Raw genomic sequence first — 26,750 nt, 5'->3', positions numbered from 1 at the left:
TAGGCAGTAGGAGGGAAAAGGGGAAAGAAAAGGGAGGGGGGATAGAAGGGAGGAAAGAAGTAGTAAGGGTAAAGTGGAAGAAAAGGGAGGGGGCTAATAGAAGGGAGGCAGGACTGAGGGAGGCGGTGGTCAAAAGCAAAACACTAGTGAGGAGGGAAAGGGAGAAAGGAGAAAGAAAAGTATAAATGGAAGGGGGGAAATAGGATGGAGAGAAAGACACAGATAGTAATCATAACTGTGAATGTGAATGGGATGAACTCTCATAAAACAGAAGCAGATAGCAGAATGGATTAAAAACCATAATCCTATAATATGTTATTTACAGGAAACATATTTGAAACAGAGGGACACACACAGGGTAAAGGTAAAGGGCTGGAGTAGAATATATTATGCTTCAGCTGAAGTAAAAAAAGCAGGGGTAGCAATCCTAGTCTCAGACAAAGCAAAAGCAAAAATGGATTTATCAAAAGAGATAAGGAAGGAAGCTATATCTTGCTAAAAAGCACCACAGACAATGAAGTAATATCATTACTAAACACATATGCACCAAATGGTATGGCATCCAAGTTCTTAGAGGAGAAGTTCAGGGAGTTACAGGAAGAAACAGACATCAAATGAAGTAGGGAAAGAGAGGGAGGTGGTATTTGAGCATAAAAAACAAGCAAACTGATAGAAGTTAATTTCCAAACATTTTTATAAGCAACATTCACTAACTGTAGAAAACCAACTTATTATTTTAATGCAATCATGAAGTATCCTCTTTGAAGCTTTCATCCCATTTACTTGATTCTAGGGACTTTGGCTGTTTTGACTTGGTAGATATGCCATTTTACATCACCACAGTCAGTCCCTTGCTCTTTTTAAGAGACTCCTAAGTCATCCTTTTCTGGCTTTCCATGGACTCTGAATCGATATAAGCATGTATATTTGGAGTGACCCCAATTGTTCAGAATTTTCAGTTTCACATATGATAAGGATTCACAAACTCCATTCTAAAAATAAAGAAAATATAAATCCAAGTTAATATTTTATAGTTAAGTTCATCTTAAAGAATATGAATGTACTTCATAAGTAATTGTGAATTAAACTTCTTCATTCCTTTCTGACATAAATATTTTTAATCATCATTTCACAGATGGAAAGAATGAACTACAGAGAAGTGAAGAGATGTTCCCCAGCCTACCTTCATTCCCACCCAGATCATACAGGACAAGAAGAAAAGGAATAGAATGCAGGCAGTCAGATTCCTCCATATAATTCTCCTTAATAGACTTCATATACACACATTCAAGTACATACATATGTTCATTTTTGCTTGAATTTTCTAAAAATTGCCTAATGACTATAATGAAACTATGGTGTTTGTTTTATTATCATATTTTTGAAGCCTTATTTACAAGATTTGATATGACTTATGCATTTCTTCATTCACTTCCTATTGTTATAGGCTTTTGTTAGAATTAAATCCAAACAAATCCCTTCCTAGAAAAGAAACATATTTTCATCTAATTATCTTTTCCCAGGTCTCTCATTACCTGGAGCTGAAATGTTTGAACAGTGGTCCCTTTTTTGTTATACACAAACTGACCAAGGAAGATTTCCTCTCCTTTACTTTCATCTTTGAGTCCCTAAAAATGTGAAAGACATGGAAATTAGGAGATTAGGGACTATGTGAAAGACTGCTTCACCCAAATGATCAAACTTCTTTTGTTCAAGTAGCAACAACTCTCTAAACACTTACTGGGTAGACAGTATCAAATTAGGTATATTGGATTCAAATTAAAAGCATTGTAGTTTGCCAGATACCATGTTCTAGGCATTGTGTTAAGTGGTGCAAGGAATTCAAAAATAAATAAGACATATTTTTTACTTTAAGTAGTTTATACTATAGCACAGCCGATAGATAGGTATCAAAATATATATAACAAAATGTGATAATTGCCTAGGAGAAGTGGAGAGAACACTTACACTTGTTCATAGTTCTTGAGACAAGTAAAAAATTGTTAGGACAAAAAGCAACAAGAACATCACTTCTAGCAGTAACAGTGACAGTAGCTATTTTCATTAGGCAGATTGTATTTTTCATATGGATATCTGAAAGTATTTTGCTTGTGGGAAATAGAGAAAAATGGCAAATCACTTTTAGATCTGTGTTAGTATCATGATATAAAAATATTTTATTTCTGACTTAAATCTCAGGTTACCTAATCAATTTTATCACTTACTATACTTTCCAAAATATAAAACATATATTCCTACCCTAGGGCCCTAGGGATCACACAGCACACAAATATATTTTCCTAGTGTACGTCTAATCCCTTGTCAGCTGAATGAAAGTGATAGTGCATCTTATATACCTTCTTTCATGCTTCTTTCTCTACTCAGTACTTGAAGGTAAAGATTAGTTTAGAAGAGAAAAAAAAGCAGGCAGTGTTTTATTGTTATTCCAAAGTTTAATATTTTGTGCCTAATATAATAACACAAGAGGAGGAGTGTATTAGTTGAATTGATCACATTTAATAAGAAACATTTAATTATTGTAATGAAATCATTTTACCATAATAAAGTCATGTGTCCCAAAACTTAGATACATATGATAAAAGCAGGCTTGACACAACACATTTTATAAAATGACAGAATTTTAGAGTTGGAAAGAACCTTAAGTAGCTATCTATTACAACCCACAAATGAAATAGAATTCTGTACTATATAGCCAACAAGTGGTCAGGTCTGGGCTTGAAGATTTCCAATAAGGAAATGGGCTCTCAAGGCAACCCGTTCTATTTCTGGATGGCTTGAAGTTACAAAGTTTTTCCTAACATAAAGCCTAAATTTGCCTCTTTGCAACGTCTATCCATCACTCCTAATTTTGTTTTATGGAACCAGACAGAACAAGTCAAATCCCTCTTCCATGTGGCAGCCTTTCAAATACCTGAATATAGTTATTTTATCCTCCTGTGAGTTGTCTCTTCTCCGGACTAAACATCTTCATTTTATTCAACTGATTCACCATCATGATGACCTTCCTGTAGATGTACCCTAGCTAGATGGTTCGCTATTACAACATTTGTTTACTCATAATTTCCCACCTCTTTGCTTTTACATATGCTACTATGTGTTGGGTGCTCTTCCCTGCCATTATCCCCCATGAATTCCTACCCATATTTTAGAGCTCAATTCAAGTCTTCCTCAATTACTAAAACCTTTTTCCTTTTTGAACTTCAATAAAACACTTTGCTGCTCTAATATATACTTATGTCTTATTTTTGATTATATATCATATATCCTCCTCTAGATGGTAAGCACCAATTGGACGGTGACCTTTCTAGTGTCTAAGTAAGGGCTCTGTGTACTGTATATAATCAATAAATATTTGTTAATTTGAGTTTAATTGAACTGAGAATTCTTTGAAGTAATATGTTTTTCTGTGGCTAAAATATGATTTAATTAGCTAACAGAAATGTTAAAAGTCTGGAAAACTCATTGTTTGAGGGGCTATTTGAATAGAGGAAGCTTTTTCATTGCTGGTGGAATTGTGAATTGGTTCAACTGTCCTGGCAAACAATTTTGAAATATGCAAGAAAAAGTTATCAAATTGTTCATAACCTTTGACCCAGAGAGCTGCTGGAAAGGACTTTACTGGGAACAGAGAAAGACATATATTGCCAAAAATGTCTGTAACAGCAATATTCATGATCATGAAAACCTAAAAGCAAAATGCATGCCTAATTACAAAACTGCTAAATAATAGGGTATATAAGTGTAATAGAATATCATTATATAATAAGGAATGGCAAATGTACATAATTCAAGAAACATGGGTAAACTTGGGTGAAATGATGCCAAATGAAGAATGCAGACCAAAACCACTACAACAGTATAAATAAGGTCACATCATGAGACAACAAAACTATGCTTCAATACAATGGGCAAGGTTGGTATACTACCAAAGTTAAAATGTAAAAAAGTTAACATCTCTTCTTTCTATTGCTAATCATTGATCTAACTTTGTTTAGAGACTGTACAAAAAGGTTTATTTTTGAGTGTTTGTTGGGAGCATACATTGTATAAAACCAAAATGTACAAATACACATTTTAAAATATTGATTTGATTTGCTAAATCAATTTGTATTCAGTGTTTCAGGAACTGTGACAACGATTTCCTGCATAAATTATAGTACCTCTACATAGTCTAGTATTTACAGGCCCAAAGCACATTTCATCATCTTTTTTTTATAATAATTTGAATTTTAAATATAGAAAAGAGCTTACATAAACAGAAAAGTCCTTGGGAGCACTGGCAGTACTTCCTGAGGGAGAAATCTTCTCTGAGATGTGCTCTATGGTAACTGCTGTTGGTGTGATTTTCCTGGCAAGTTTGATTACAGTATGACCCGTAGAACCTGGAAATGCCCAGCACTTCCCAGGATGGACATCAGGCTAAAAAAAAAATAAACTATTATCCTCTTTGACCTCTTTCTAAAACACTAGTTCAGTCAGTAAGTGTTAGTGAGTACCCATTACATGCCCAAGACTAGGATAGGTACTATGAGATATACAAAAGAAATATAAGAGAAGATTCCTGTCATCTGGAGTTTACATTCTAGTGAGGATGATGTAATTAATATAAATTATAATTTAGATAATTAAATAATGAACTGTGCTTTAAATGCTGTAAAAGTTTAGAGAATAGAGAAATCAGAATGTAACAGGAAAGGCTTCATGGAGGGAAGTAGGACATGAAGTAGACCTTGCAAGGTGAATAGTGAAGGGATTAGAGTGAAGTGATGCCATCATGGAGGTGGTCAATTCAGTCTGTATGAGGAAATGCCATGTTTGATATCTAGGGAGGGTTAAAGCACTTCACTCAGATTGTTGTTGACTTCCGCAAGAATTGGATTTAAGGAGGCAGAGCTGGCAAAGCGTCAGCCTCTCTTCTCCAGAGTCATTAAAGTCCAGTGGCAAGACAAAAGTCAAGATGACTGGCAATGGCCTGGGATGCAATGGATGACTTGGCCTTTCTAAATTAAAGTCTTTCCCAGGCCTCAGTTTGTCTGAAGCAATGCCCATTCAATGACTAAGGCTAGGTGAGAATTAAGACAAAAGATGGCCTAATTTACCATCACAAAAACATCAGTTTGGGAGGGGAATTGTTTTCATATCTTGGATACCAAACCCTTATCCCATTTGATTGCTTTAATTCTTAACCCAGTTATATTAATTTTGTTTGTGAGTGGGATAGCAAATCGACTAGGGATGTATAGAACTTTTCTGCCTTATTACAGTGAGGCCCTAGCTGAGATTATATCATGTGAATTTGTGACCCAGTCAATGAAATTTCATAATCTTCTGTTCAGCAGCACATGAATAGGAATGAAGGAGGCGGATGGTAGAAGCAATGCTGGGGCTGGGCAAGGTGTGATCAATGGTAAGTCAAGGAGAGGGCAAGAGATTCAAGAATGAAAAATAGTGTAAATTTGAGTTGGTTCACCAACAAGTGAGTTAGGGAAAAGAAAATATAGCCAATGCAGGGTAATGGCCTAGGATAGAACAGAGGCATAAAGGGTATGGAGATCAGGGAGGATGAAAAACTTTTTGATGGATTAGCATGCAAGCAGACTGGTAAGATAAAAATATTGGTGTGATGAATATAATACCAACTTCAACAGCTTTTCATAGAGACTATAGACAGGATTACTGTATCTTTAAGAGGTACAGGGACCTGGGATTAACAGTTTAACCATCATTTTATGAGAAACCTATAAAGAGAACTGGGAGCTAAATAAACTATTGTTTAAATTGAGCTTGACCCAATGTTATTTTTAATGGAAAGGATTTAATTGATATCCTGAGAAAACTGAATGTTGAGATTGTTTCCAGAAATGAGGATAAATCAGTGGCTGGGGAAGGTTAGAAAAGTGGTGCCTATAGAATGATATGATCTGTAAGATCCTTTCAAGATCTAAACCCAATGATCCCATAAACTGTGAAAAGGTAGGGGGATTATATCAGGCCTCCGGAAAAGGAGTGATTAGAGTATCTCCTCTTGTCCAGCTTTAAGCACGGGGGATTCCATAATGAGGAAATTCAGGAGAATGAGGAATAAGATATATTTAATTTTGGTTCTACCTGAAGAATAATATCAGGTGGCATTTCATAACGTAAGAATCCTATCCCATGCCAATATAGTTTTGCTTTATCATTTTTGTAACTTTCCGAAGTTTCTGCTTCAACAATGGAGGCACCTGAAATTAGAAAACAAGAAGGCAGAAACAAATAAATTAGTATAATTCTAACAATGAGAACGAAAATGTTAACAGAGAAATTAAGTAGTATAGTAGTTTGTTCTCAGAAAATTGCAAATTTTAGTAGAAGGTTTTTCAGCAGCTTTGGTGAAGGGAGTATCCATACCCCAATGAAATCACAGCTCTTTTAAATTACTATGTGAAAAAGTCTTGATCCTATCTAATTTACCTTTTATTGCCCAGAGCCAAGTGATGATCACTCACTCTCCAGTTCTAATGTTTGAAAAATGAGATAATAATTAAAATGGAGTTGTGCATATTAGTAACTGGTTGGCTGATGAAAAATTCTTTGATTAAAGCTGCTAACAAGGGATAGTAACAAATTTCAAGATTCTTAAAATCTTGCAATTCATGAAATAAATGACAAGCTATCTCAAGGTCAGGAAAAAAAAAACACCACCACTAAAAAGCACTGCAAGAATAATTTTTATATCACCTTAACTGTAGATGGTATCTTACATCTTACAAGAAAAACTAAGCAATCTTCTTAAGGTCTGTGATAGGATCAGAGTAGGAAAAGTTTTCTACCCTGCTAAGTTTCAGCTTTTTAAAACCTCATTTTATGCCTTTGCTTTCTAAAATTTAACAAAAGTTCATGTCTTGAGGTCTTAGAGATATGCAACTTTCCTTCTGCAGTATAGATCTATCCCTTTGGCAACTGAATTAAAATAGTCATGCTATGAGCTATGTACCTTCTGTTCTCAGTTTCCAAAAGGAACAGTATAAGGGATCAGTTTCACTGGAGGGTACTTAGATTATTAGCTCATAAGTTTTATATTATGTTGCCATATATATAATTAGCACTCAAACTTCTATGTTGAATTAAAAATGTAATTATTTACCTTCAAATATTGACATTTAACAGAAATAGCACCAAATTTAGTAGCAATAATCTTTATATTGCAGAAGATTCCATCCTTCATTTCTGTTGAATCTCACTCTCATCCAAACTAGTTAAAAGCAGGAAAAATACACAGACACACAGACACTCACACACACACACACACACACACACACACCCCCATAGGTGGGTACAGACATTCATTTTACTCAATAGGGAAATGAGAGAAAAAGGGAAGAAGGGGGAAAAGGTAGAAAAAGGAGAGGGAATTGGGAGAGTTTATTAAAGGAGGGGTTAGTCCTAAAGAAAACAAACTATTAATGATGCACAGAAATATAGCCCTTTTTGAGGTGGTAAAGAATGGAAATCTGAGACAGTTCCTATGAATTGGGGAATGGATGAACAAGGGATGGTCTAATAAATGTGATGGAATATTATTCTACTGAACTCTTATCAGCTTAAAGGCAGGATTATAAAGGACTAATGATGCAACATGCTACCTTCCTCTTGATAGAGATGTGAAGGGTTCAGAATGCAGAAGGAGGCAATTTTTTTTTTGTCAAAGCCAACATGGAAATTTGTTTTGATTGACTATATATATTTACAATAGGTTTTGTTTTTCTTGTGTTCTCAACTGGTGGTGGTGGTAGGAAGCTTGAGGGGCGAATGAGAAGGAGGATCTTGACTAATTTAAAATATATAGGTGTCCACTCTACCTAGTTCTTTCAAAGAGAAAAAAGCTACTAACTACCCTTTCTGTCTTCTACCATATAGTTCATATTCATTCTTATTCCCTCTTCAACTGCCAGGTAGAGAGTCATGTTTTTACTTAATGAGAAGTATGAAGAATAGAAGCACTGAAGTACTATGTACAGATACAGAAACATATACAAGAATGCAGCCAATTGTCTTGTCATGAGTCTTAGTTGCTCAGTATGTAACTCACCTGCAGATTTGAGGGCATAGTCAGCCATCTGAACTTGATCTTCCCTGAACTTTTTAAGGATATAATTCACCAAGGACATTTCCTGTGAGGAAATGAATGATTTATAGTTAACATACAGAGACACTTGTACTGTATCACAATTAAAGTTATCACCCTGATGTGGAAAGGTTCAAAACAATGTTTTGGGTTTAAATGTTTATTAGAATTAAACTTCTTTTACACTTTTGTATTTAGAAAATTTGGTGTTTTACTGTCTTCCAGATTGCTCCCTGTTTAGCATTAATTTTCTGTGACTGAGAATATTATTTTCAATACCATTACTATTGAGATAAGCATTGTGATACAGCTGAAAAAGTGATGAACTTGGAGTCCAAACACCAAGATTTGAATACTGGTTCTGCCCTTACTAAGCTGTGTGACCATGGAACAGTTGCTTCACCTCTCTGGGAATCAGTTTTCTCATTTGTAAAATGAGTAATAAGAACACTTGTTTTACCTACTGTATGGGATTACAATAAGAACTCTGTAAATTTGTAATGTACATGTAAGCTATCATCATATTATTAATACTAATAGTAATCATTTGTTAATGTTAAGTAAGATTACTATGTAATAATATTGTTATTTTTAAAATAACACTTCTGGTTTTAAAATAAAGTTATGTTTGCATCTTCATAACTCCTATATTGTCATACCTTGAATATTTTTAGTTAGCAAAATGAAAGGGGGGTATCTCTGGCATATTAATTCTCTTTGCTGTGATTAGGATAGAAGTTTTATGAACTGTTAATTCTGTTTCTTCATAGAATTACTTTTTTGAAGGAAAATAATAAATGTTGGATGAATGTGGGAAAACTGAGACACTAATGCACTGTTGGTAGAGCTGTGAACTGGTCCAACCGTTCTGGAGAGCAATTTGGAACTATACCCAAAGGGCTATAAAATTGTGCATACTCTTTGATCTAGCAATGCCATGGCTAGGTCTGTATCCCACAGAGAGGAAAAAAAGGAAAAGAACCTATTTGTACAAAAATATTTATAGCAGCTCCTTTTGTAGTGACCAAGAATTGGAAATTGAGGGGATCCCTATAAATAGGGGAATGGCTGAACAAGTTGTGGCATGTGATTGTAATGAAGTATTATTGTGCTATAAAAAATGACAAGCAGGATGATTTCAGAAAAACCTGGAAAGACTTACATGAATTGATACAAAGTGAAGTGAGTAGCACCAGGAGAACATTGTACACAGTAACAGCAATATTGTACAATGAAGACCTATGAATGACAACTATTTTCAGCAACACAATGATCCAAGACAATCCCAAAGGACTCATGATGAAAAATGCTATCTGCCTCTAGAGAAAGAACTGATGTCTGGATACAAACTGAAGCATACTATTTCCCCCTTTCTTTCCTCCTTTCCTTCTCTTTCTTTCCTTCTTTCTTTCTTTCTTATTTGAATCTTCTTGAATAAAATGATTAATATGGAAACGTTTTACATGATTGCTCATGTATAACCTATATCCAATTGCTTAGCATCTCAGAGAGGTGGATGGGAAAGAGGGAGGAATAGATTTTGGAATTCACATACCACAACTTGTTCAAAACTTTTAATAAAATGTTAAAAATTGTTTTTACATGTAATTGCGGAAAAATAAAATATTTTAAAAAACTGATGGGGGGCTTGGGGGAAACACAGGATAATGGTATGAGTAAAAACATCCCCAAAGGTAGACTAAGGTACATTCTCTTCAAACAAGGTAACAGTTTATCATAGGGCCAAATCAATAATAAAGGGGTCAATGGCTTGCCTCAATTTATGCCAAATACCTGAGATGAATATTTAACTAAGGTTAGAACAAAGAACAGAATAAGCGAGGTGATATCATGGGGTTGAGGACAACATGACTGTTATATAGCTAAAGTCAGGGGAACAATATTATTGGTCTGAAGTTGGGAATCTAGGAACTAGCGATAACCCCCACCTTCCCTCCTGTGACTAAGTATTCGTTGTTTGAGTTCATGTTAAAAGAGAGCGGGCCAGACTTCTTTGAATAACAAACTAGATATCTTTGAAGGATAGCTTGATGGTGTAAGACCAGACTCTATGGTCCACCTGCACCCCTCATAACAGATTTCCTTAAGTCAAGAATAGAACAGTGATTAGCAGGAGAACTCAGTTTCCAAACTTAACTCCTGAGCTAAGTTTAGAGACAAAGAACCATGATTTAGCTGGTTACAGAACAAAATCAATTTCAAAATGAAATAAAATATAAAATCAATGCTTGTTTTTCTCAATGGAAAAAGCAGTGTACTGGAAATCAGGGACCTTAGATCACTTTGAAGAAACCTCTGGGTCTCTATTTCCTCATCTGTAAAATCATGTGGGTTGGACCAAAGGCTTTCTGATAACCCTTTCCAGCTCTGAATTTCTGATTCCTGACAAAACCTTGAATTTTTTTTGTAACAAGATGGGATCTAGGAAGAGAAGATAGTGGCCTCTTTCACTTTTATTTTGCTGTCATTGTTTAATTGTTTGTACATGGCATGAAAACAGATATAGACCCTAATGATGAGCCTATACAATGGCTCATTTGTATGAATGGCTAAATTACTGGTTCATTCAATTTTGTGGGTTCCATGGGTGCTAATCTAGAAGCCAAAGAGTCTATCATTCATCTTCCTTGCTCAGTGATTCATCTATTATCTTTTTGATACACTGCATCTAGTATCTCTGGAGGCAGATAGCATTTTTCATCATGAGTCCTTTGGGATTGTCTTGGATCACTGTATTGTTGAGAATAGTTGTCATTCATAGGTCTCCATTGTACAATATTGCTGTTACTGTGTACAGTGTTCTCCTGGTGCTACTCACTTCACTTTGTATCAATTCATATAAGCCTTTTCAGGTTTTTCTGAAATCATCCTGCTTGTCATTTTTTTTATAGCACATTACTGAAATACTACTACTCTTGGGAGGGTATAACACACTAATCTTTGGATAGTCATTAATCATTAGTTATCAATTTGCATTGTTAGCTAAAGTATAAATGAAATGAGCATGTAGAATTGCTGGGTGACTACAGTCCTGGATGAAATGGTGGAAATGGGGTGGGGAAAAGATAAGAAGAGGGAAACTATGGGTTGTAGCTACCCAACATGAAATTATTGGGTATTTTGGAGAAGGAATGAGGCAGAACCACTAAACAAAAGGTTTGTCTAATTCCATATTTTTCCCAGAGCCTCTACTGATTGGAACAAGTATGTCTCTGTATGTCTCTTAGAAATGGACCTAGTAAAAACCTGCCAGCTTTTAATTGTTAGTTCTTTACCTGGATTAAAAACAAAATAAAATTAACCATTTATCTAAGCAAAAAGTCAGCCCCACCAAGTCTTGAGAAGGTAAGAAAAGTAACCTAGTTCTAGGGTTAAAGGCATAGCTTGTGCCTGGGCTAAATTAGGGAGGAAATGGAGACAAAGACAAACCTGATTTGGCATTAACACAATTATTTCATACACAGAATTCATTAAAAATATAAAAAACAGAACCCCAAATGCCTCTAAATCCTTTCTTGCCTCATCGGTGATATCTGAGATTTCCGGCTTTCCAAAGACATCTGCATTAGCATTCAGAACGTAGTTGTCCAGTTTGTCTCTCATATCTTTGAGTAAAGCCTTCAGGATATCTATCTGTTTAGTCAGGGACAGAATTTCTTTGGAATTTTTTTCCAAATAGCGGCTTCCCTTCCTATTAAAAAAATAGGAAATTGGTTAGGAAGGAGAAAATGGCAAAAGACCACCCACATTTTCCTATTTACCTAAATAACTATTGTTGTGCTTTAGTAGGCCATCAATACAGGTACTTAATATGTTTGTACAAACTATATATTATAATATGTCACAATATAAAACTTAACATAGTAGAGAAGTATGTTTCAGAGAGAGGAGAGAATGGAGAACGAACATTTGTCTAGAAAATATAACTTCCATAAGAATCAAGCACTAAGGGCATTATAGTTCTGACAGAGATGCCTACTATTGGCATGACTTTAAGCCTTTTTCCTCTTCATGTTCCTATTTCTAGCAGCATAATATAATGAAAAGAGAATTTAAGATACCTGAATCTAAATCCCAGCTCTGCCACTAATTATCTATGTGACCTAGAAAAGTCACTTAACTTCTCTGGGCCTCGGGTTGTTTTTGTGTGTGTGTGTGTGTGTGTGTGTGTGTGTGTGTGTGTGTGTGTGTGTGTGTGTGTGTTTGTTTTGTATAAAGTGAAGGGATGAACAAAACAAAATTTGATAGATTTTTCTAAAGAACTATATAACTCTTAGATTATAAGTAGAGAGGTAGCAGAGTGTAGTGAGTGAATAGAATGCTAGACTTAGAATCAGAAGAGCTAGGTTCAAATCCTGCCCTTCACATTTGCCTTTGATGGGTCCTTGACCATGCCTTAGACAGGCTTTGTGACCATGAGCAAGCCACTTAGGATCTCTGATTCTCAGACATCTAAGACTAAATTATGAATGCCTTGTAATTTGCATGTAAGTAGAGGAAATTCCTACCCCATGAGATTACAAATTAAAATGATTTTTATGACCTCAAATACATAACATTTTAAGGAACTGACAGTTACAAAAAGGTTGTGATAAATTTCATGGGATCATGGGCTTTAAAGCTAGAAGGGATATTAAGTCATTGAGGCCAACTTTTTTGGTATGTTTTTTCAGAGGAGGAAACTGAGACCTCGTGATTAGGTAATTTCCCAAAGTTCACACAGGTAAAGTACAAGAGTTGGGAGTTGAGCCTAAGCTTCTGACTGCCCTGTGAATCTTTCCACCAGACTAAACAAAATGGTTCCCTTATAAACATTATTATTCTTTTGAGGAAAACAACTTTCAATAAAAACCTGTCTCTCTAAACACTTATAATTCTCTTGTACAAGAGAAAAAAGTGCTGCTTTAAATTTAATGTTAAAATGTGGCTGGACCATGTAATAACTAAGCTTCCTTCTACCTCTGGAATTTCACAATTCTATAGAATCACATTGCATCTCTCTGACAAAAGACTTGGACAATATATAGTGGTGTAAAATAGGAAAGGACAAATTTCCATCCTGCACAGTGACTCAGGCCTGATGTAGAAGCCGTACTGGACTGAATGACAAGCTCCAAGGCCTGGCTTCTCCATCGATTCACAATGTGACCTTAGGCAATACATTAACCGGTGTCTCAGTTTCCCTCTATACAGAATGAGAATAATATTTTCTTTACCTACATTGTAAGGTTATTGGGAAGATGAAATGACAAAACATATATGAAAGAACTTTATCAAGTTTAAAGTGCTATGCAAATGTAGAGCATTTTTATAAGCCATCCTTCAGATATAAAGATGACACAACTACTTATATACCATGGAGTATTAGTTGCTTTTCTAGTATTGATTATAAATTTGCATAAGTCCACTTAATATTCTTTTACACCATAATGCCCTTGCTGCCAGGGTCTGTTTAATCTAAAGCCATTGAACAGAGTATATTGTTCCACAGTGATATCAAAATCATTTGTATAATGCTCTAAGTCAGGGGTGGGGAATCTGTGGCCTCGAGGCTACATGTGGCCTCCCAAGTCCCTGGTTAGGGCCTTTTGACTGAGTCCAAGTTTTACAGAACAAATCCTTTAATTAAGGGGATTTGTTCTGTGAAGTTTGGATTCAGTCAAAGAGCCACACTTGAGGACTAGAGGGCCACATGTGGCCTCGAGGCTGCAGGTTCCCCACCCCTGCTCTAATGAATTGAGGCAGTCAGTCACAGACACATTCCTAGTGTCACAGAATCATGTATCTGGAAGAGAAGGTAACAGAGACTATCTCTACTAATCTAACAATGCTGGGCAATCAGGAAATTGGATGTTATTTTTTTTTCTTAATTAGCATCATCTCAATGTTATGAATGTTCCTCAAAGTATAACCCAATACTTAAGTGAACCGTTTCCCAAAAGCATATGCAAAAATGTCCAAATATTCCATGATTCACAAATCGGCTGTGCTCCAAAAATTTGTTTGTAAGCCTGTTTTTTGGAAAATGGTTAGCATTGGTGGTTAGGTCACCAAAAGTCTATTTAATCCTTAACATATCTAAAATAATTGCATATTTGCAATGAAGAACTATAGAAAACAATACTGTCATAATTTTAGTGACAGAAAAAAACAAAATGGAAAGTAAATTTTTTTTAAAATGTATTGTGAATACTGGTTCTTGAGGAAAGGTAGGTATGATTAGAGAAGGATTAAGAGATAGAAAATTTCATAGAGATTCCAAATCAAACTTTGAGGTATTTTCAAGGACTTTGGAGCTTTGTGGTTCTTTATTACATGTAATTTTACTTTAAAACCTATGACTTTTCTTTCCTTTGTTTAGTTAGTCGGTAACACTTAAGCCCTACTTGTAGACATAACCTGTTTTCAAGGTCTAGGACGAATCTCACCTATAACAGGAGAAACATAGGGAACCTTGGATCCAAAGGTCAGTCTTATTACTTTTGGTCTTGCTCTGACTTCGTATCCTGATTCCAAAAACTGGACTCTTCTCTTGTGCTTTGTGTTCAATTCCATTACCTGAGCCCCATCTTGTTCACTTTATGGAATGTTGCCTTGGTTTCCTGCCCAGTACTTCAGTCCTTACCCCCCCCCCCCACAATTACCTCTAGACCTTTTATGCCTGCCTAAAAACTCCAAACTCTGTGGTTCCTCACTAATTATCAGACTTCCCCGATTCAAACTAGATAGCTGGAGTTCTGCTATCATCTACTGAATGATTCTCCTAAAAATATGCTTCACCTTCCTGCTATAGCATTTACCTGTTGCCCAGTACTACACTTCTCTGACACAGAATACCTGCCTACCTGGACTTCTGTCTGTTCCCATAGCCTGTTCTGAGTATCTAGTTTCTAAGTCACAGACATCTGCTATGTATAAAATATACTTTGGGCTGGGTTTTTTGTGTATCGGAGAAAAGGAGGTTGGGTGTGATGCATGACCTTTTTTAGGCCCATAAGTGAATGAAGAAAGAATAAATAAGGTAGTGAGGTAGGGAAAAGTTGAGAGGTTTTCCTCAGGTAAATTGGCAAGTGTTAGAAGAGAAGAAGGAATGAATAAAAAAGAATGTACATGTATATGTGAGATAGAATGAATCCAAGGTAGAATTATGGATAAGGGTGATGAAGTAGAAGAAAAAGATACACCAAAAAATGTGCAAAATACGCATGTGAAGAGAAGGGAGGTGATGAAGGCACCTTGAGTCAGTCACCCACCCATAGCAGGCACTAGGTGATGCCACTGAACCAGGACAAATTCTTTGCTTCCTGAAAAGAGCAGGGTGGAGGTAGAGGGGTCCCAGGACAGGTGGAATTGAGAAAATGTGCAATGTACCATTTGTATGAACAGAACCATAATAAGTGCTTTTAATTTGAGAAGTGACTATACTAAGATCATGGGGTAGAGTTAAGACAAGATTACTGGACTAGACTCCAGAAGATCTGGGTTTTCTCCCAGGTTCTATCACTGCCTTACTATGTGACTTTGATCAACTCACTCTCTGGGTTTGGATTTCCTCTTCTTTAAAATGAAGGGTTTGAACTAAATAGTCACCAAGGTCCCTTCCAACTAAAAGAGTCTAATTAATTACATTTTTTAAATGTGAAAGAAAAAAAAACATGATCTTGGTTGGCATGGAGGAAAATATTTGGAAGTATATTTTACTATGAAATACATGTGTCCCTTAAATCACCCCAAAGATAGTATTTTTCCAAAGTAGTAAGACATACACAAGAGAATAAACAACAACTCACTTCAGAAGTTCTATTTTGTCTTTAGTCATACGAATTCTGGCCTGTAAGAAAAAAAGCAGGTTGAACAAATCATTCTGAAATCTCCCCATTCAAAGCTAGCTATTTATAAAAACGTGTTTGCAAGAATTCCACATCATTATGTGATAAACCTTTGATATATCTATTGTGTTCCATGTTTCTATGCTACTACAGAGAATATATAACTAATATTGAAAGAGTAATAAAAAGAGGAGATTTGTAAGATTATTTGGTGGAGAGGCTACATAGCAGCCTTATAGGACCTACCAAGATTTTGCTATATGAAATTGTTACTCCACTAAAAGTCAATCATTTATTAAGTTCCTACTATGTAATGGGCACTGTACTAAGTGCCAAGGATACAAAGGCAAAAAATAGTACCTTCTCTAAAGGAGCTCACATTCTTTTTTCTTTTTTTTTTTTTTTACAATTAATTTCTTTATTTTTAGTTTTCAACCTTCATTTCCATAAGATTTTAAGTTTTAAATTTTCTTCCCCTCCCTCTCCTCCCCCCTCCCCAAGATGGCATGCAGTCTGATAGAGGCTCTAATTATACATTCATATTAAACATATTTTCACATTAGTCATGATGTAAAGAAGAATTAGAACTAATGGGAGGAACCACAAGAATGAAGAAACAAAACAAAACAACAAAAAAAAGGAGAGCAAATACTATGCTGCCATCTACACTCAGACTCCATAATTCTTTTTCTAGATGTGTATAACATTTTGCATCGTGAGTCTTGGAGTCGTCTTAGATCCTTGCATTGCTGAGAACAGCTAAGTCTATCAAAGTCAATCATCATACAATGTGCCTGTTACTGTGTACAATGCTGTCCTGGTTCTGCTTATTTCACTCAGCATCAGTTCATATAAGTCTTTCCAGGTTTTTCTGAAGTCTACCTGCTCATCATTTCTTATAGCCCAGTAGTATTCCATTACATTCATATACCACAACTTGTTCAGCAATTCCCCAGCTGATGGGGAGTCTGATTTCACACAGCAAAAACAATAATGACTGTATGATACCATGGCTTAGTTTGACAATTACACAAAAAATAAAACCTGATTTTACTTTGATAAATTTAGTCCAGTAGCCCCAAGAAGACAATGCTAAATGATGAAAAATACTAATCAGAACTTTTACACTGTTATTACATTTAAGAAAATGTACAAGTACAAGAATCATTGACTCAGGGAACTTTCTGCAAGTAAACAATACAAACACTAAGAAAGTTTAGGATTTGACATTGTAAAAAGAAGAAAACAGAACAAAAAATTAAGGAAAGCACATATACCAAGTAAGGCAAAGGTACAAGGATGAAAAATGTCACATTTCATTTTCTTAACTGACCAAAGTATATAAAATAAGACCCAAGTGAATTCATCTAGAATAGCTTTTAAAAATAAAACATATAACCTTCAAACAAGAAGACATCAAAACTATGTGTTAGTTTTAAACATGCAATATAGAAAACAGTTTAATATAAATGTTACCTGGTAATTGTAGAGTTTAGTTCCATATTGTACAGATAGTTCATATAATTGCCTGGCAATGTGAGATAATCCTGTTCTTTTGAGGTTTTCACTATTATGCAGTCCTGTTAGTCATAGAAAAGCAAATTTATTATAACACAGAGGTGAATCATTATCTGGAAACTTGTACAGCTTGATGTCTATTATTAGTAGAAAACTAATAGGACTGATATGTAAGTTGTTTCAAAAGTCACACAATCCCATGTAATTTTATTGGAATAAATTAAACACTGCTTGTAGTTTAAAGTAGATAAGAGATTAAGTAATAAGTTTAGTGCCTAGGTTGGTGGCTTGACCTGCATGTCATTAGTCTGAACCCTTTCCTGAGCCCCTCAGCTTAGATGTGTCCTTCAAAAAGTAGCAGTGTTTACGTCAACATATTTTTAAAATACTAAGGGAAGTTCATATATATCAATCTCATGGCATGCAATTCCTAATCCCAAAACAACAAAAACCAAAAAGTGTGTGTGTGTGTATTTTAGAAGAGCAGAGAAAGGTATGGAGAACAAGTGCTGGTCCAAGTAAACAAGGTCAGATTGGGTTTACAAGTAACTAGCAGTTTGGAAACATATTTGTATGCACCCATAGGACTTTCATGACTTGAAACACCCTCTACAAAGATTTTAGAGAACCTTTTATAATTCAACTAAAACTTACCTATAAAGAGGAAAGTCAGTAAGAACATCATACTTAGGATAATCTTCCATGAGTAGTATTCCCTAAATAACATAAAACCAAGAATACAATGTTGCAATAGTATTGGAAACCCTTTTTAGACATTGTCATGATTTATGCCTCTATCCCCTCAAATCTCCTCTGGCTAGGTTAATCTATTTGCCATATTCTTAAAATGGTTCACCTGCTTCTACACATAACCTTGACCATATACCAGGGCTGACTAATGTCTCAGAGAATAGAATGTAAGAAGCTTTCTATATAAGGTAGAAATTGTCTTAATTTCAAATTTCTGTGACATAGTGATATTGTGCCTGCTTCTGTTCTGTGTGTGTTTGTCTGGTCTCCGAATCCCTACTACGTTTTGATCTCTAGTATCTATGTGCTTCCACTTATCTGACTTCTGATAATTTCAGTTTTATGCTTATTTCCAACTCCTTAGGCACTTGCTTTCCCCTTCAATTCAGGACTGAGTAGTTCTTCTGACTCCTTGGTATCCTCACCATCTTTCTAAGTTCTCTTCCCCAATTCTCCTTATAGAGGAACTGGGAAAATGCGCCTCATTTAAGAAACTGTGACTACTGCTAGACTTCTTGGTGAAAGGTACTAACAGCCTTCTTAATTGTCTTCTGGTCCAGTACTTTTCCCAGCTTCTTCTTACCTTTCCCCCATACTGCCTGACTTATAGAATTGAGCACAACCAAGGAATAACCCAATTCTTTTCTTCATCCTCTCTTTTTGTTAAGGTTCATTTGGAGAGTCTTTCCATATTTTCAAATGTTAGATCTCCCTGACTTTCCTTCCTTGGTTACAGAAGATCTAATCTTCCCCTGCCTCATACTTCATTCTGGGCCACTATAACCTGACACTGTCCCCTCTAATGACTGTAGACATGGACTTCCGTTATGGAAAAATTTGAGTGGTGACATCAGTCACAGCCTTATCCTCTGGAGTCTTTTCTAGTGGAAGGGTATTGCCCAAATCATCAAGGAGGGAATGTTGCTTTCCCCATTGGGCCAATTGCCTCCTAAGCCTCACACAGCCTGTCTTGTGGATTTTCAGCCTCAGTCTGCTCCCTAGAAAGTGTTTCCTCTTCACAAGGTCCTGATTTTCATTCTGAGCCCAGCCACAAAAATATTAGAGGGGGGACCCTAGTTGTTCTAGGAATTTACACTAAAAACTAGACCTATTTCTCCATTTATCCCCTTCTCTACTTTGGAACACACACACACACACACACACACACACACACACACACACACACACACGCCCACTCCTCTGGATGTATCTATCTGAACCATTAGGTTGCCCTGTTAGGGAGAGTTAAAGTTTGTTACTCAAACAATGCTTTATCAAAATTGTGTACTTCCAACTTCAAATGCGTCTCAAATACTGAAAATTGTTTATGGACCAGGACCTTTCCTGCTGCCTGAAGTTGATGAAAACTGCTGCATCCTGTGTCCTAAAAGGATAGATATCTAAATATTTAATAAATCTTGACTTCAAAAGCTGATGTTTCCCTAATCCTGTAGTGACCTTTATGAAAGACACTGACACTATTTTTAAGAGAGTCTTCCAGGGAGACACAAGTGATGTTAGGGGATAGGAGAAGTTTCATCTAAAAGCAGATCTAGGAGCAACTGGGGTTTAGATAGGTAGAAGGACCCAAAATCTGATCCACAGTTTCTTATCATTGCTTATTGTGGTCACATTGTAAGGGGGTGCCTGAGATCAGACCTGATGCCCCCACACAAAGTCTCCTGTGGACCAGGGCTCAGTGCACAGCTAGAACTTGCCAGCTCTGTACTTATCCTGGCACTTACCGACTTCTTCACTTTCCAGTATACATACTTACCGATTCAAACACTCCCTCACTCTCTCCATGTTTGCTTGATCACCACCTCAGCACTCTGTAGAAGTCTCTAAAACAAACAAGCAAAAAATAAATAAATAAAGTAAGCTTAGAGAAATGAGCACATTGAACAGAACCAGGAGAACATTGTACATAGTAACAGCAACATTGTGCAATGACTGACTGATAGACTTACCTCTTCTCAGCAATACAGTGATCTAAGACAACTCCAAAAGACTCATGATGGAAAATGCTATCCACATCCAGAGAAAGAACTATGGAGTCTGAATGCCTGAATGCAGACTGAAGCATATTCTCTTTTTTTTTTTTTTTTTTGGCTTTTTTCTTCCTCGTGATTTTTCCCTTTTGTTCTGATTCTTCTTTCACAACATGACTAATGTGGAAATAGGTTTCATGTGATTGTATACGTATAGCCTATATCAGATTGCATGATATCTTTGGGAAGGGAGAGGGGAAGGAAGGAGAAAAAAATTTGGAACTCAAAATCTTATAAAAGTGAATGTTGAAAACTATCTTTTCATGTTACTGGAAAAAATACTATTAAGTGGAAAAAATTTTCAAAGAAAAAGAAACGAGCACATGAAGAAAAATAAATAGAGATCTAGATAATAAATACTGCTTTCCAAAGGGGAAAGATAGCCATTAGCATCCCCAAGAAGGTACAAATGATGTTGGAAACTACATTATCACTTGAAGACTCTCAGACAAACCCTTTCAATAATATATTGTGAGAATTATAAATATTAAAATAATTTCATAAAGGATTTCAGAATACCATTCTATCCATCTCCTCCAGCAGACTGCCCCCTCAATCAACCCAGTCTTTCACTTGCCTTCAATCTCTCCCAGTCTATGGGTTGCTTCCCTATTGCCCATCCTCAAAAAACTCTCACTTAATCCTTCCAAACTGGTTATCTATCATCCCATATCTCTCTTCCCTTTTGTGGCTAAACTACTTGAGAAAACTGTCTGTTATAGATGCCTCTGATTCCTTTCCTCTCTTTCTCTTCTTAAGTGTCTTCAAAGTGGCTTCCAACCTCATCATTCAACTGAAACTGCTCTCTCCAAAGTTACCAAAGATCCCTTAATTGACAAATCCAGTGGCCTATTCTCAATCTTCGTCCTTCTCGACCTCTATATAACCTTGGCCCTATTGATCATCCTCTTTTCAATACTCTCTTCTAGCTGGGCTTTTGAGACACTACTCTCTCCTGGTTCTCCTCCTCCTTATTTGACTGTGATTCCTCAAGCTTCTTTGTGAGAACTTCATCTAGATTATGTCCTCTAACTATAGGTGTCCATCGGGGTTCTGTGCTGGACCCTCTTTTCTTCTTCCTCTACACTCTTTTCACTTGGTAATCTCAGCGGTTCCCAAGGATTCAATTATGATCTCTTTGCTGATAGTTCTTAAATCTACATTTCCAGCACTAACCTCTTGCCTGGCCTCCAGACTTGTATCTACAGCTGCCTATTAGACATCTCAAACTGGATGTCCTATGTTGTTGTATTGTTCAATCACTTCAGTCATTTCCAACTTTCTGAGACTCTATTTGGGGTTTTCTTGGCAAAGATACTGGAGTGGTTTGTCATTTCCTTCTTCAGCTCATTTTACAATTTACTAGATGTCCTATAGATATCTCAAACTCAATATGCCCAAAATTGTACTCATTATCTTTCCCCCTCTTCCAAACTTCCTTATTACTATCAAAGGTACGACCATCCTTCTAGTCCCCCAGGCATGGAACCTGTTATCCTCAATGACTCACTCTCATCTCCCATATCTAATATATTGCCAAAATCTGAAAATTTCTTAACAATATCTCTCATATAAGCCCCTTTTCTCTCCTCTGATGTTGCCACCATTCTAGTCTATCCTCCATTCAGCCACCAAAGTTATTTTCCTAAAGCTCAGGTCTAACTATGATAACCCTCTACTCAGTATACTCCACTGGCTTCCTATCACCTCCAGGACTAAATTTAAATGTTTCTGTTTTGCATTCAAAGTCCTTCATAACCTAGCTCTGCCCCCCTCCTATTTTTCTAGTCTTCTTACACCTTAGACCCCCACCCCCCACTCCCTCTATGTCCTCTTCAGTCCAGTGGCACTAGATTGCCTGGAATACTTTCTCCTTCTGGCTTCCCTGGTTTCCTTAAAGTCCCAGCTAAAATCCCATGTTTTATTGGAAGCCTTTCCCAATCACCTTTAATTCTAATGCCTTCTGTCAATTATTTCTTTTTTATCCTGTATATAGTTTGTTTGTACATAGTTGCTTGCATGTTGTCTATTCAATTGTGAATTTCTTGAAAGCAGACACTGTCTTTTGTTTTTCTTTGTGTATCCCTAGCACTTAGCACAGAGCCTGGCACATAGCAGGCATTTAACAAATATTTACTGACTCAGCAATGAAAAGAAACAATAAAATTAGGTATACAATAAAGAGTGATAAAGAATCAGAGGAAATGGGTACAAATTCTGCCTGTTACTGTGTAATCTTAGATAAGTTACCATTTCTTTGAATCTTTAAAATGAAGGTGTTAAAGATGATCTCAAAGTTTATCTATCCAACTCAAAATGTTACATTCTCTCCCTCCTTGAACCTTTCACAGAACTTTGTATTTCTCTTATGCATTCACCAGAGGCTAATTATTTATCTAGTTATCTTATGATTCCTTGAGAACAGGGAGCAAAACACATTCATTTTGTGAGCCTAGAACACCTGGAATGGCATATTGCAATTATTAGGTACTAAATAAATATGTGTGAATTGAGAAAGTAGATCTAACAACTAATAAAAAAGATATCTTTGAATATTGGAGAAATATTGATTTCAACTATATGCTAGTAAGTCTCATGACCAAGTAGAAATTGGAAACTACTTAAAAAATAAAAGGTACAAAAATTTATTGCCCAAAATAAAAAACTTAAATATACCAATACTAGTTAACAAAGAATTACCAAACAATGGTCCTCAGCTATGACAAACTCACTAGAACATTATTTCAGAACTTTGAAAGAGTAATTATTTCCTATAGTATATAAACTGTTTTAAAATAGCTAGAATAACATTTCTTATACATAATAAATTATTGTTTTGCACATGCATAACAGGTACTTAATAAATGTTCTTTGAATTAAATTGAAAAGATGATTTACTACCTAGATAAGTTTGAGGTAATTATGGTTTTGTTCTCCAAATCTGAAAAATAACATAGAAAAATACTATAGGCCCAATTCAAATAGCTGCCTACATTAAGCTAAGCATTAATTATAATCAAATGTTATTTATGCCTAAAATTGAAAGTTAGTGTATTATGGGTCCCCACCTCAGCATGGGTTGGGGATGGAGGGTGGAATAAGATAGATGGAGGTATGGTGTATCCCATCCATGACCTCATAGATATGTAAGTACCAGTTATGAATAGGGCGTACATGATAGAATCCTAATAAAGCTGCCCCCAACCCCAACATTCTAACTTCCTTATGGGCTTCACTGAACAACAGGTATGTCCTGATTTGACCACACAATCTGGCTTTAACCACATCACAGGCCCCCAGACTCAATACAGCCCACTGCTTCTAGCTAGCCTCTGCCCTCAGATCCAATTCTCATGTTTAAGCAGTCATGCTTGGACTCAACAACATATCACATCATCCATCTAGCCCAAGACAGGACTATAACACCTAATTATCCACCTTGACCAGACAGGACCACAATAGCTAGCCAATTAGAAAGCAGCACCACCAGGATGTAGATCAGGACGTTGGACCACCGAACCACAGAAGGGGCCCTAAGATAGCTCCTGTGCAGTAATAGTAAAGAACTGGTCTACAGTAAACTTATGATGTAGAGAGGCTTATTATGTCTTTATCATACATAAATCCCACCCCACCCCCATTTGGGTTTTTCTGTATGCATTGTGGGTAATGGCATGCACTGTTCCACTGAGGCTGGGACCCCCCCCCCATTACCTAATCCCTTAACAAACCCTTCATGCCTTTTTAATATTCATAATTTCTCTTGTATAATCAGCATCATTACACTATGAAATCACTTGTCTTGTCTTACTAAGCTGCTGGTTCCTCTTGGAGCTCACCCCATTAGAGGCATCACTCCCAATAAATGCCTTCATTTGGACTAGAGGTGGTCTGAGTCTGAATTCTTTGAGATGACCCCACAACAAACCATGAAACCACAACACATAAGCAACACAATAAAAAGATCTAAACTTTGGGAAATCAGCATCAAATCCTTGGAACTCCATTTTTGGCTTACTGATATCCTATGGACTCCTTTGGCCCTGAATTTTCTGATTGGCAACTAGTTTACCTGCTTGCCTCAGTCCCTTGGATATTGGCACCTGGTAACAAACCAGGCCTGGCCTTGTAGATTAGAACTGTTCTCATCTCAACTTTGGTCTTTCTTCTACCCCCAGGTGAAGATTACCTTTTCCCCTACATAGAGATTTTCTAATTGTTTAAATATATCTATCCTACTCTGGGCAGGATGTAACAGGTATGACATAAGACACATTATCACCATAACTAGGCATAATTCTTTGCCAAGAAAACCCCAAATAGAGTCTCAAAGAGTTGGAAATGACTGAAGTGATTGAACAATACAACAACATAGGACATCCAGTTTGAGATGTCTAATAGGCAGTTGTAGATACAAGTCTGGAGGTCAGGCAAGAGGTTAGTGCTGGAAATGTAGATTTAAGAACTATCAGCAAAGAGATCATAACTGAATCCATGGGAACCGCTGAGATTACCAAGTGAAAAGAGCATAGAGAAAGAAGAAAAGAGGGCCCAGCACAGAACCCTGATGGACACCTATAGTTAGAGGACATAATCTAGATGAAATATGCTTCCACTAGTAGAATGTGCAATTAAATAGCATACTCAAACAATGTGATGCAATAGGATGCTTCTTGCAATGTATATGGAGATTGAGAGTAAGGAGTCAAAAATGATACCCAGTAGCAAACATGACAGTATTATCTTTATACTGAGAAGGTATTTAGCAAAATTTAAAATCCACCTGTAATATAACCTCCACTAATATCCTATTTGAATGTTTTACAGGATAGCAGTAATCTAGGCTTTTCAAAAGTTATACCAACAGAGCACAGAAATTGGCAGGTCCTATCGAGCTGAAGGGCTTTAGCTACAGACCCTTTAAAAAACTGTCTTCCAAAGACTATATTCCAGGTACTGAAATTTTCATCACAAAAGTATTGGCTGCTGTATACATGTTGTCCTGCCTGTGAACAGAGACTATTTCATTTGTCTTTGTACCTCCTTCACCCAGCACAGTGCCTGGCACGTAGTCGGAATTTAAGAAATGCCTGTTGATTGACTGTCACCAAACCTACTTAACATAGTACTATAAAGGTTTGCAATGGCTCTTAGAGGCATAAAAAAGGTTTAAGTATGAGAAAAGAATTCAAATTGGAGAATCCTACCTGAAAGGGAGCTACCTTAAGGGTGATCCACAAATCAATCAAAGAATTCTGTAGCATTCCTAGAAACCCCTATCCTCTGCTTGTATGGTTGTTATTTTACCTAAATGCATTACTTTAAATTTATTCTATCAAAGTTCTTATTGGTCAGTTTAGAGCATCATTACAGCCCTCCCAGTGTGTCCCAGTATTTAATTTCCCTTAACCTCCCTGGATTTCAATTTACTCATCTCTTAAGGACTCTAGGACCTTGGGGGGCTCCTTTCCAGCTAGATTAAGATCCTTTGATATTACAGATCTTAATTCTGTTTTCCAACATATTAGCTATTTATCTCTGCCAGCTTTCTATGATCCAAAAATATGATAAGAGGCAGTATAGTATAGTAGAAAGAATACTGAACTTCGATTCAGGAAGCATGGATTAAAAGTTTAACTTCAACTGAATAGTTATGTGACATTGGGCAAGTTCCTTAAACTCTGTTTTCTATCTGCAAAATATGGCTAATATTCATTAGTTAATACTCTTTTCCATATCCACCCAACTTTTAGCCCACTGAAGTGTGCAGTGTAGCTGACCTATGAGTACAAGGAAGGTGATATGCTTCCACCAGTAGAGTGTGCAATTAAATAGCATACTGAAACAATGTGATGCAATAGGATGCTGCTGAGTTTTGCAATGAATTGGTATTTTTATTCTGTTATCTATGATGATCAAATAAGAGAGGAAATGAAAAAAAAAGATTTATACCTATGTCAAAATCCATAAACCCGTAAGTCATATCAGTAAGCATCTACAAGCACTTAATATGTGTCAGGTACTGTGCTAAGCACTGAAGATGCAAAAAAAGACCAAAAAAACCAACCCCTGCTATCTAGGAGTTATAGAGTTATGGAGAGACAACATGCAAACAACCACATACAAATAAGATATATACAAGACAAATTAGGAATGATCTCAGAGGGAAGGCACCAAGGTTAAGGAAGACAAAGAAAGGTTTCTTCCAGAAGGCAGGACTTCAGCAGAGACTTGAAAGGAGCCAGGAAATGAGGAGGGAGAGAGATCCAGGCATGGGGGACAATCGATGAGAATGACCAGAATGGGAGGGTATGGAGTGTCTTGTGTGAGAAACAGAAAAGAGGACTGTGTCTCTGGATCACAGAGTGCATGGGGGAGAGTAAAGTGTAAGAAGACTGGAAAGGTAGGAAGGAATCAAGATATGAAGAACTATAAAGCCAAAGGACTTGATAT

The 26,750-nt window shown here is 36.4% G+C and overlaps 1 protein-coding gene across 3 annotated transcripts in view; it reads right to left on the bottom strand.

The window, feature by feature from the left end:
• Positions 1-676: 676 nt before the first annotated feature.
• The window catches only part of SUN3 (Sad1 and UNC84 domain containing 3), a 53,659-nt gene continuing 27,585 nt past the window's right edge, over positions 677-26,750 (bottom strand). The window contains exons 1-11 of one of the 3 annotated variants that reach the window (XM_027836929.1): positions 20,217-20,258; positions 20,024-20,090; positions 18,151-18,212; positions 17,455-17,558; positions 15,940-15,980; positions 11,669-11,840; positions 8,093-8,174; positions 6,130-6,245; positions 4,273-4,440; positions 1,536-1,628; positions 677-992 (exon numbers count right to left, since the gene is read on the bottom strand). In XM_027836929.1, the coding sequence (XP_027692730.1) occupies positions 861-992; positions 1,536-1,628; positions 4,273-4,440; positions 6,130-6,245; positions 8,093-8,174; positions 11,669-11,840; positions 15,940-15,980; positions 17,455-17,558; positions 18,151-18,212; positions 20,024-20,052 (999 nt within the window). In that variant the 5' untranslated portion in view covers positions 20,053-20,090; positions 20,217-20,258 and the 3' untranslated portion in view covers positions 677-860. Of the gene's footprint in view, positions 993-1,535; positions 1,629-4,272; positions 4,441-6,129; positions 6,246-8,092; positions 8,175-11,668; positions 11,841-15,939; positions 15,981-17,454; positions 17,559-18,150; positions 18,213-20,023; positions 20,091-20,216; positions 20,259-26,750 lie in introns of those variants that run through there. The other 2 variants (XM_027836930.1, XM_027836931.1) reach the window with 2 other exon arrangements.

Source organism: Vombatus ursinus, unplaced genomic scaffold, assembly GCF_900497805.2.
Source record: "Vombatus ursinus unplaced genomic scaffold, bare-nosed wombat genome assembly UNPS02014820.1, whole genome shotgun sequence".
Taxonomy (NCBI): Eukaryota; Metazoa; Chordata; class Mammalia; order Diprotodontia; family Vombatidae; genus Vombatus; species Vombatus ursinus.
The sequence above is the reverse complement of the archived record's forward strand: the minus strand, read 5'-3'. Positions and strand labels throughout refer to the sequence as shown.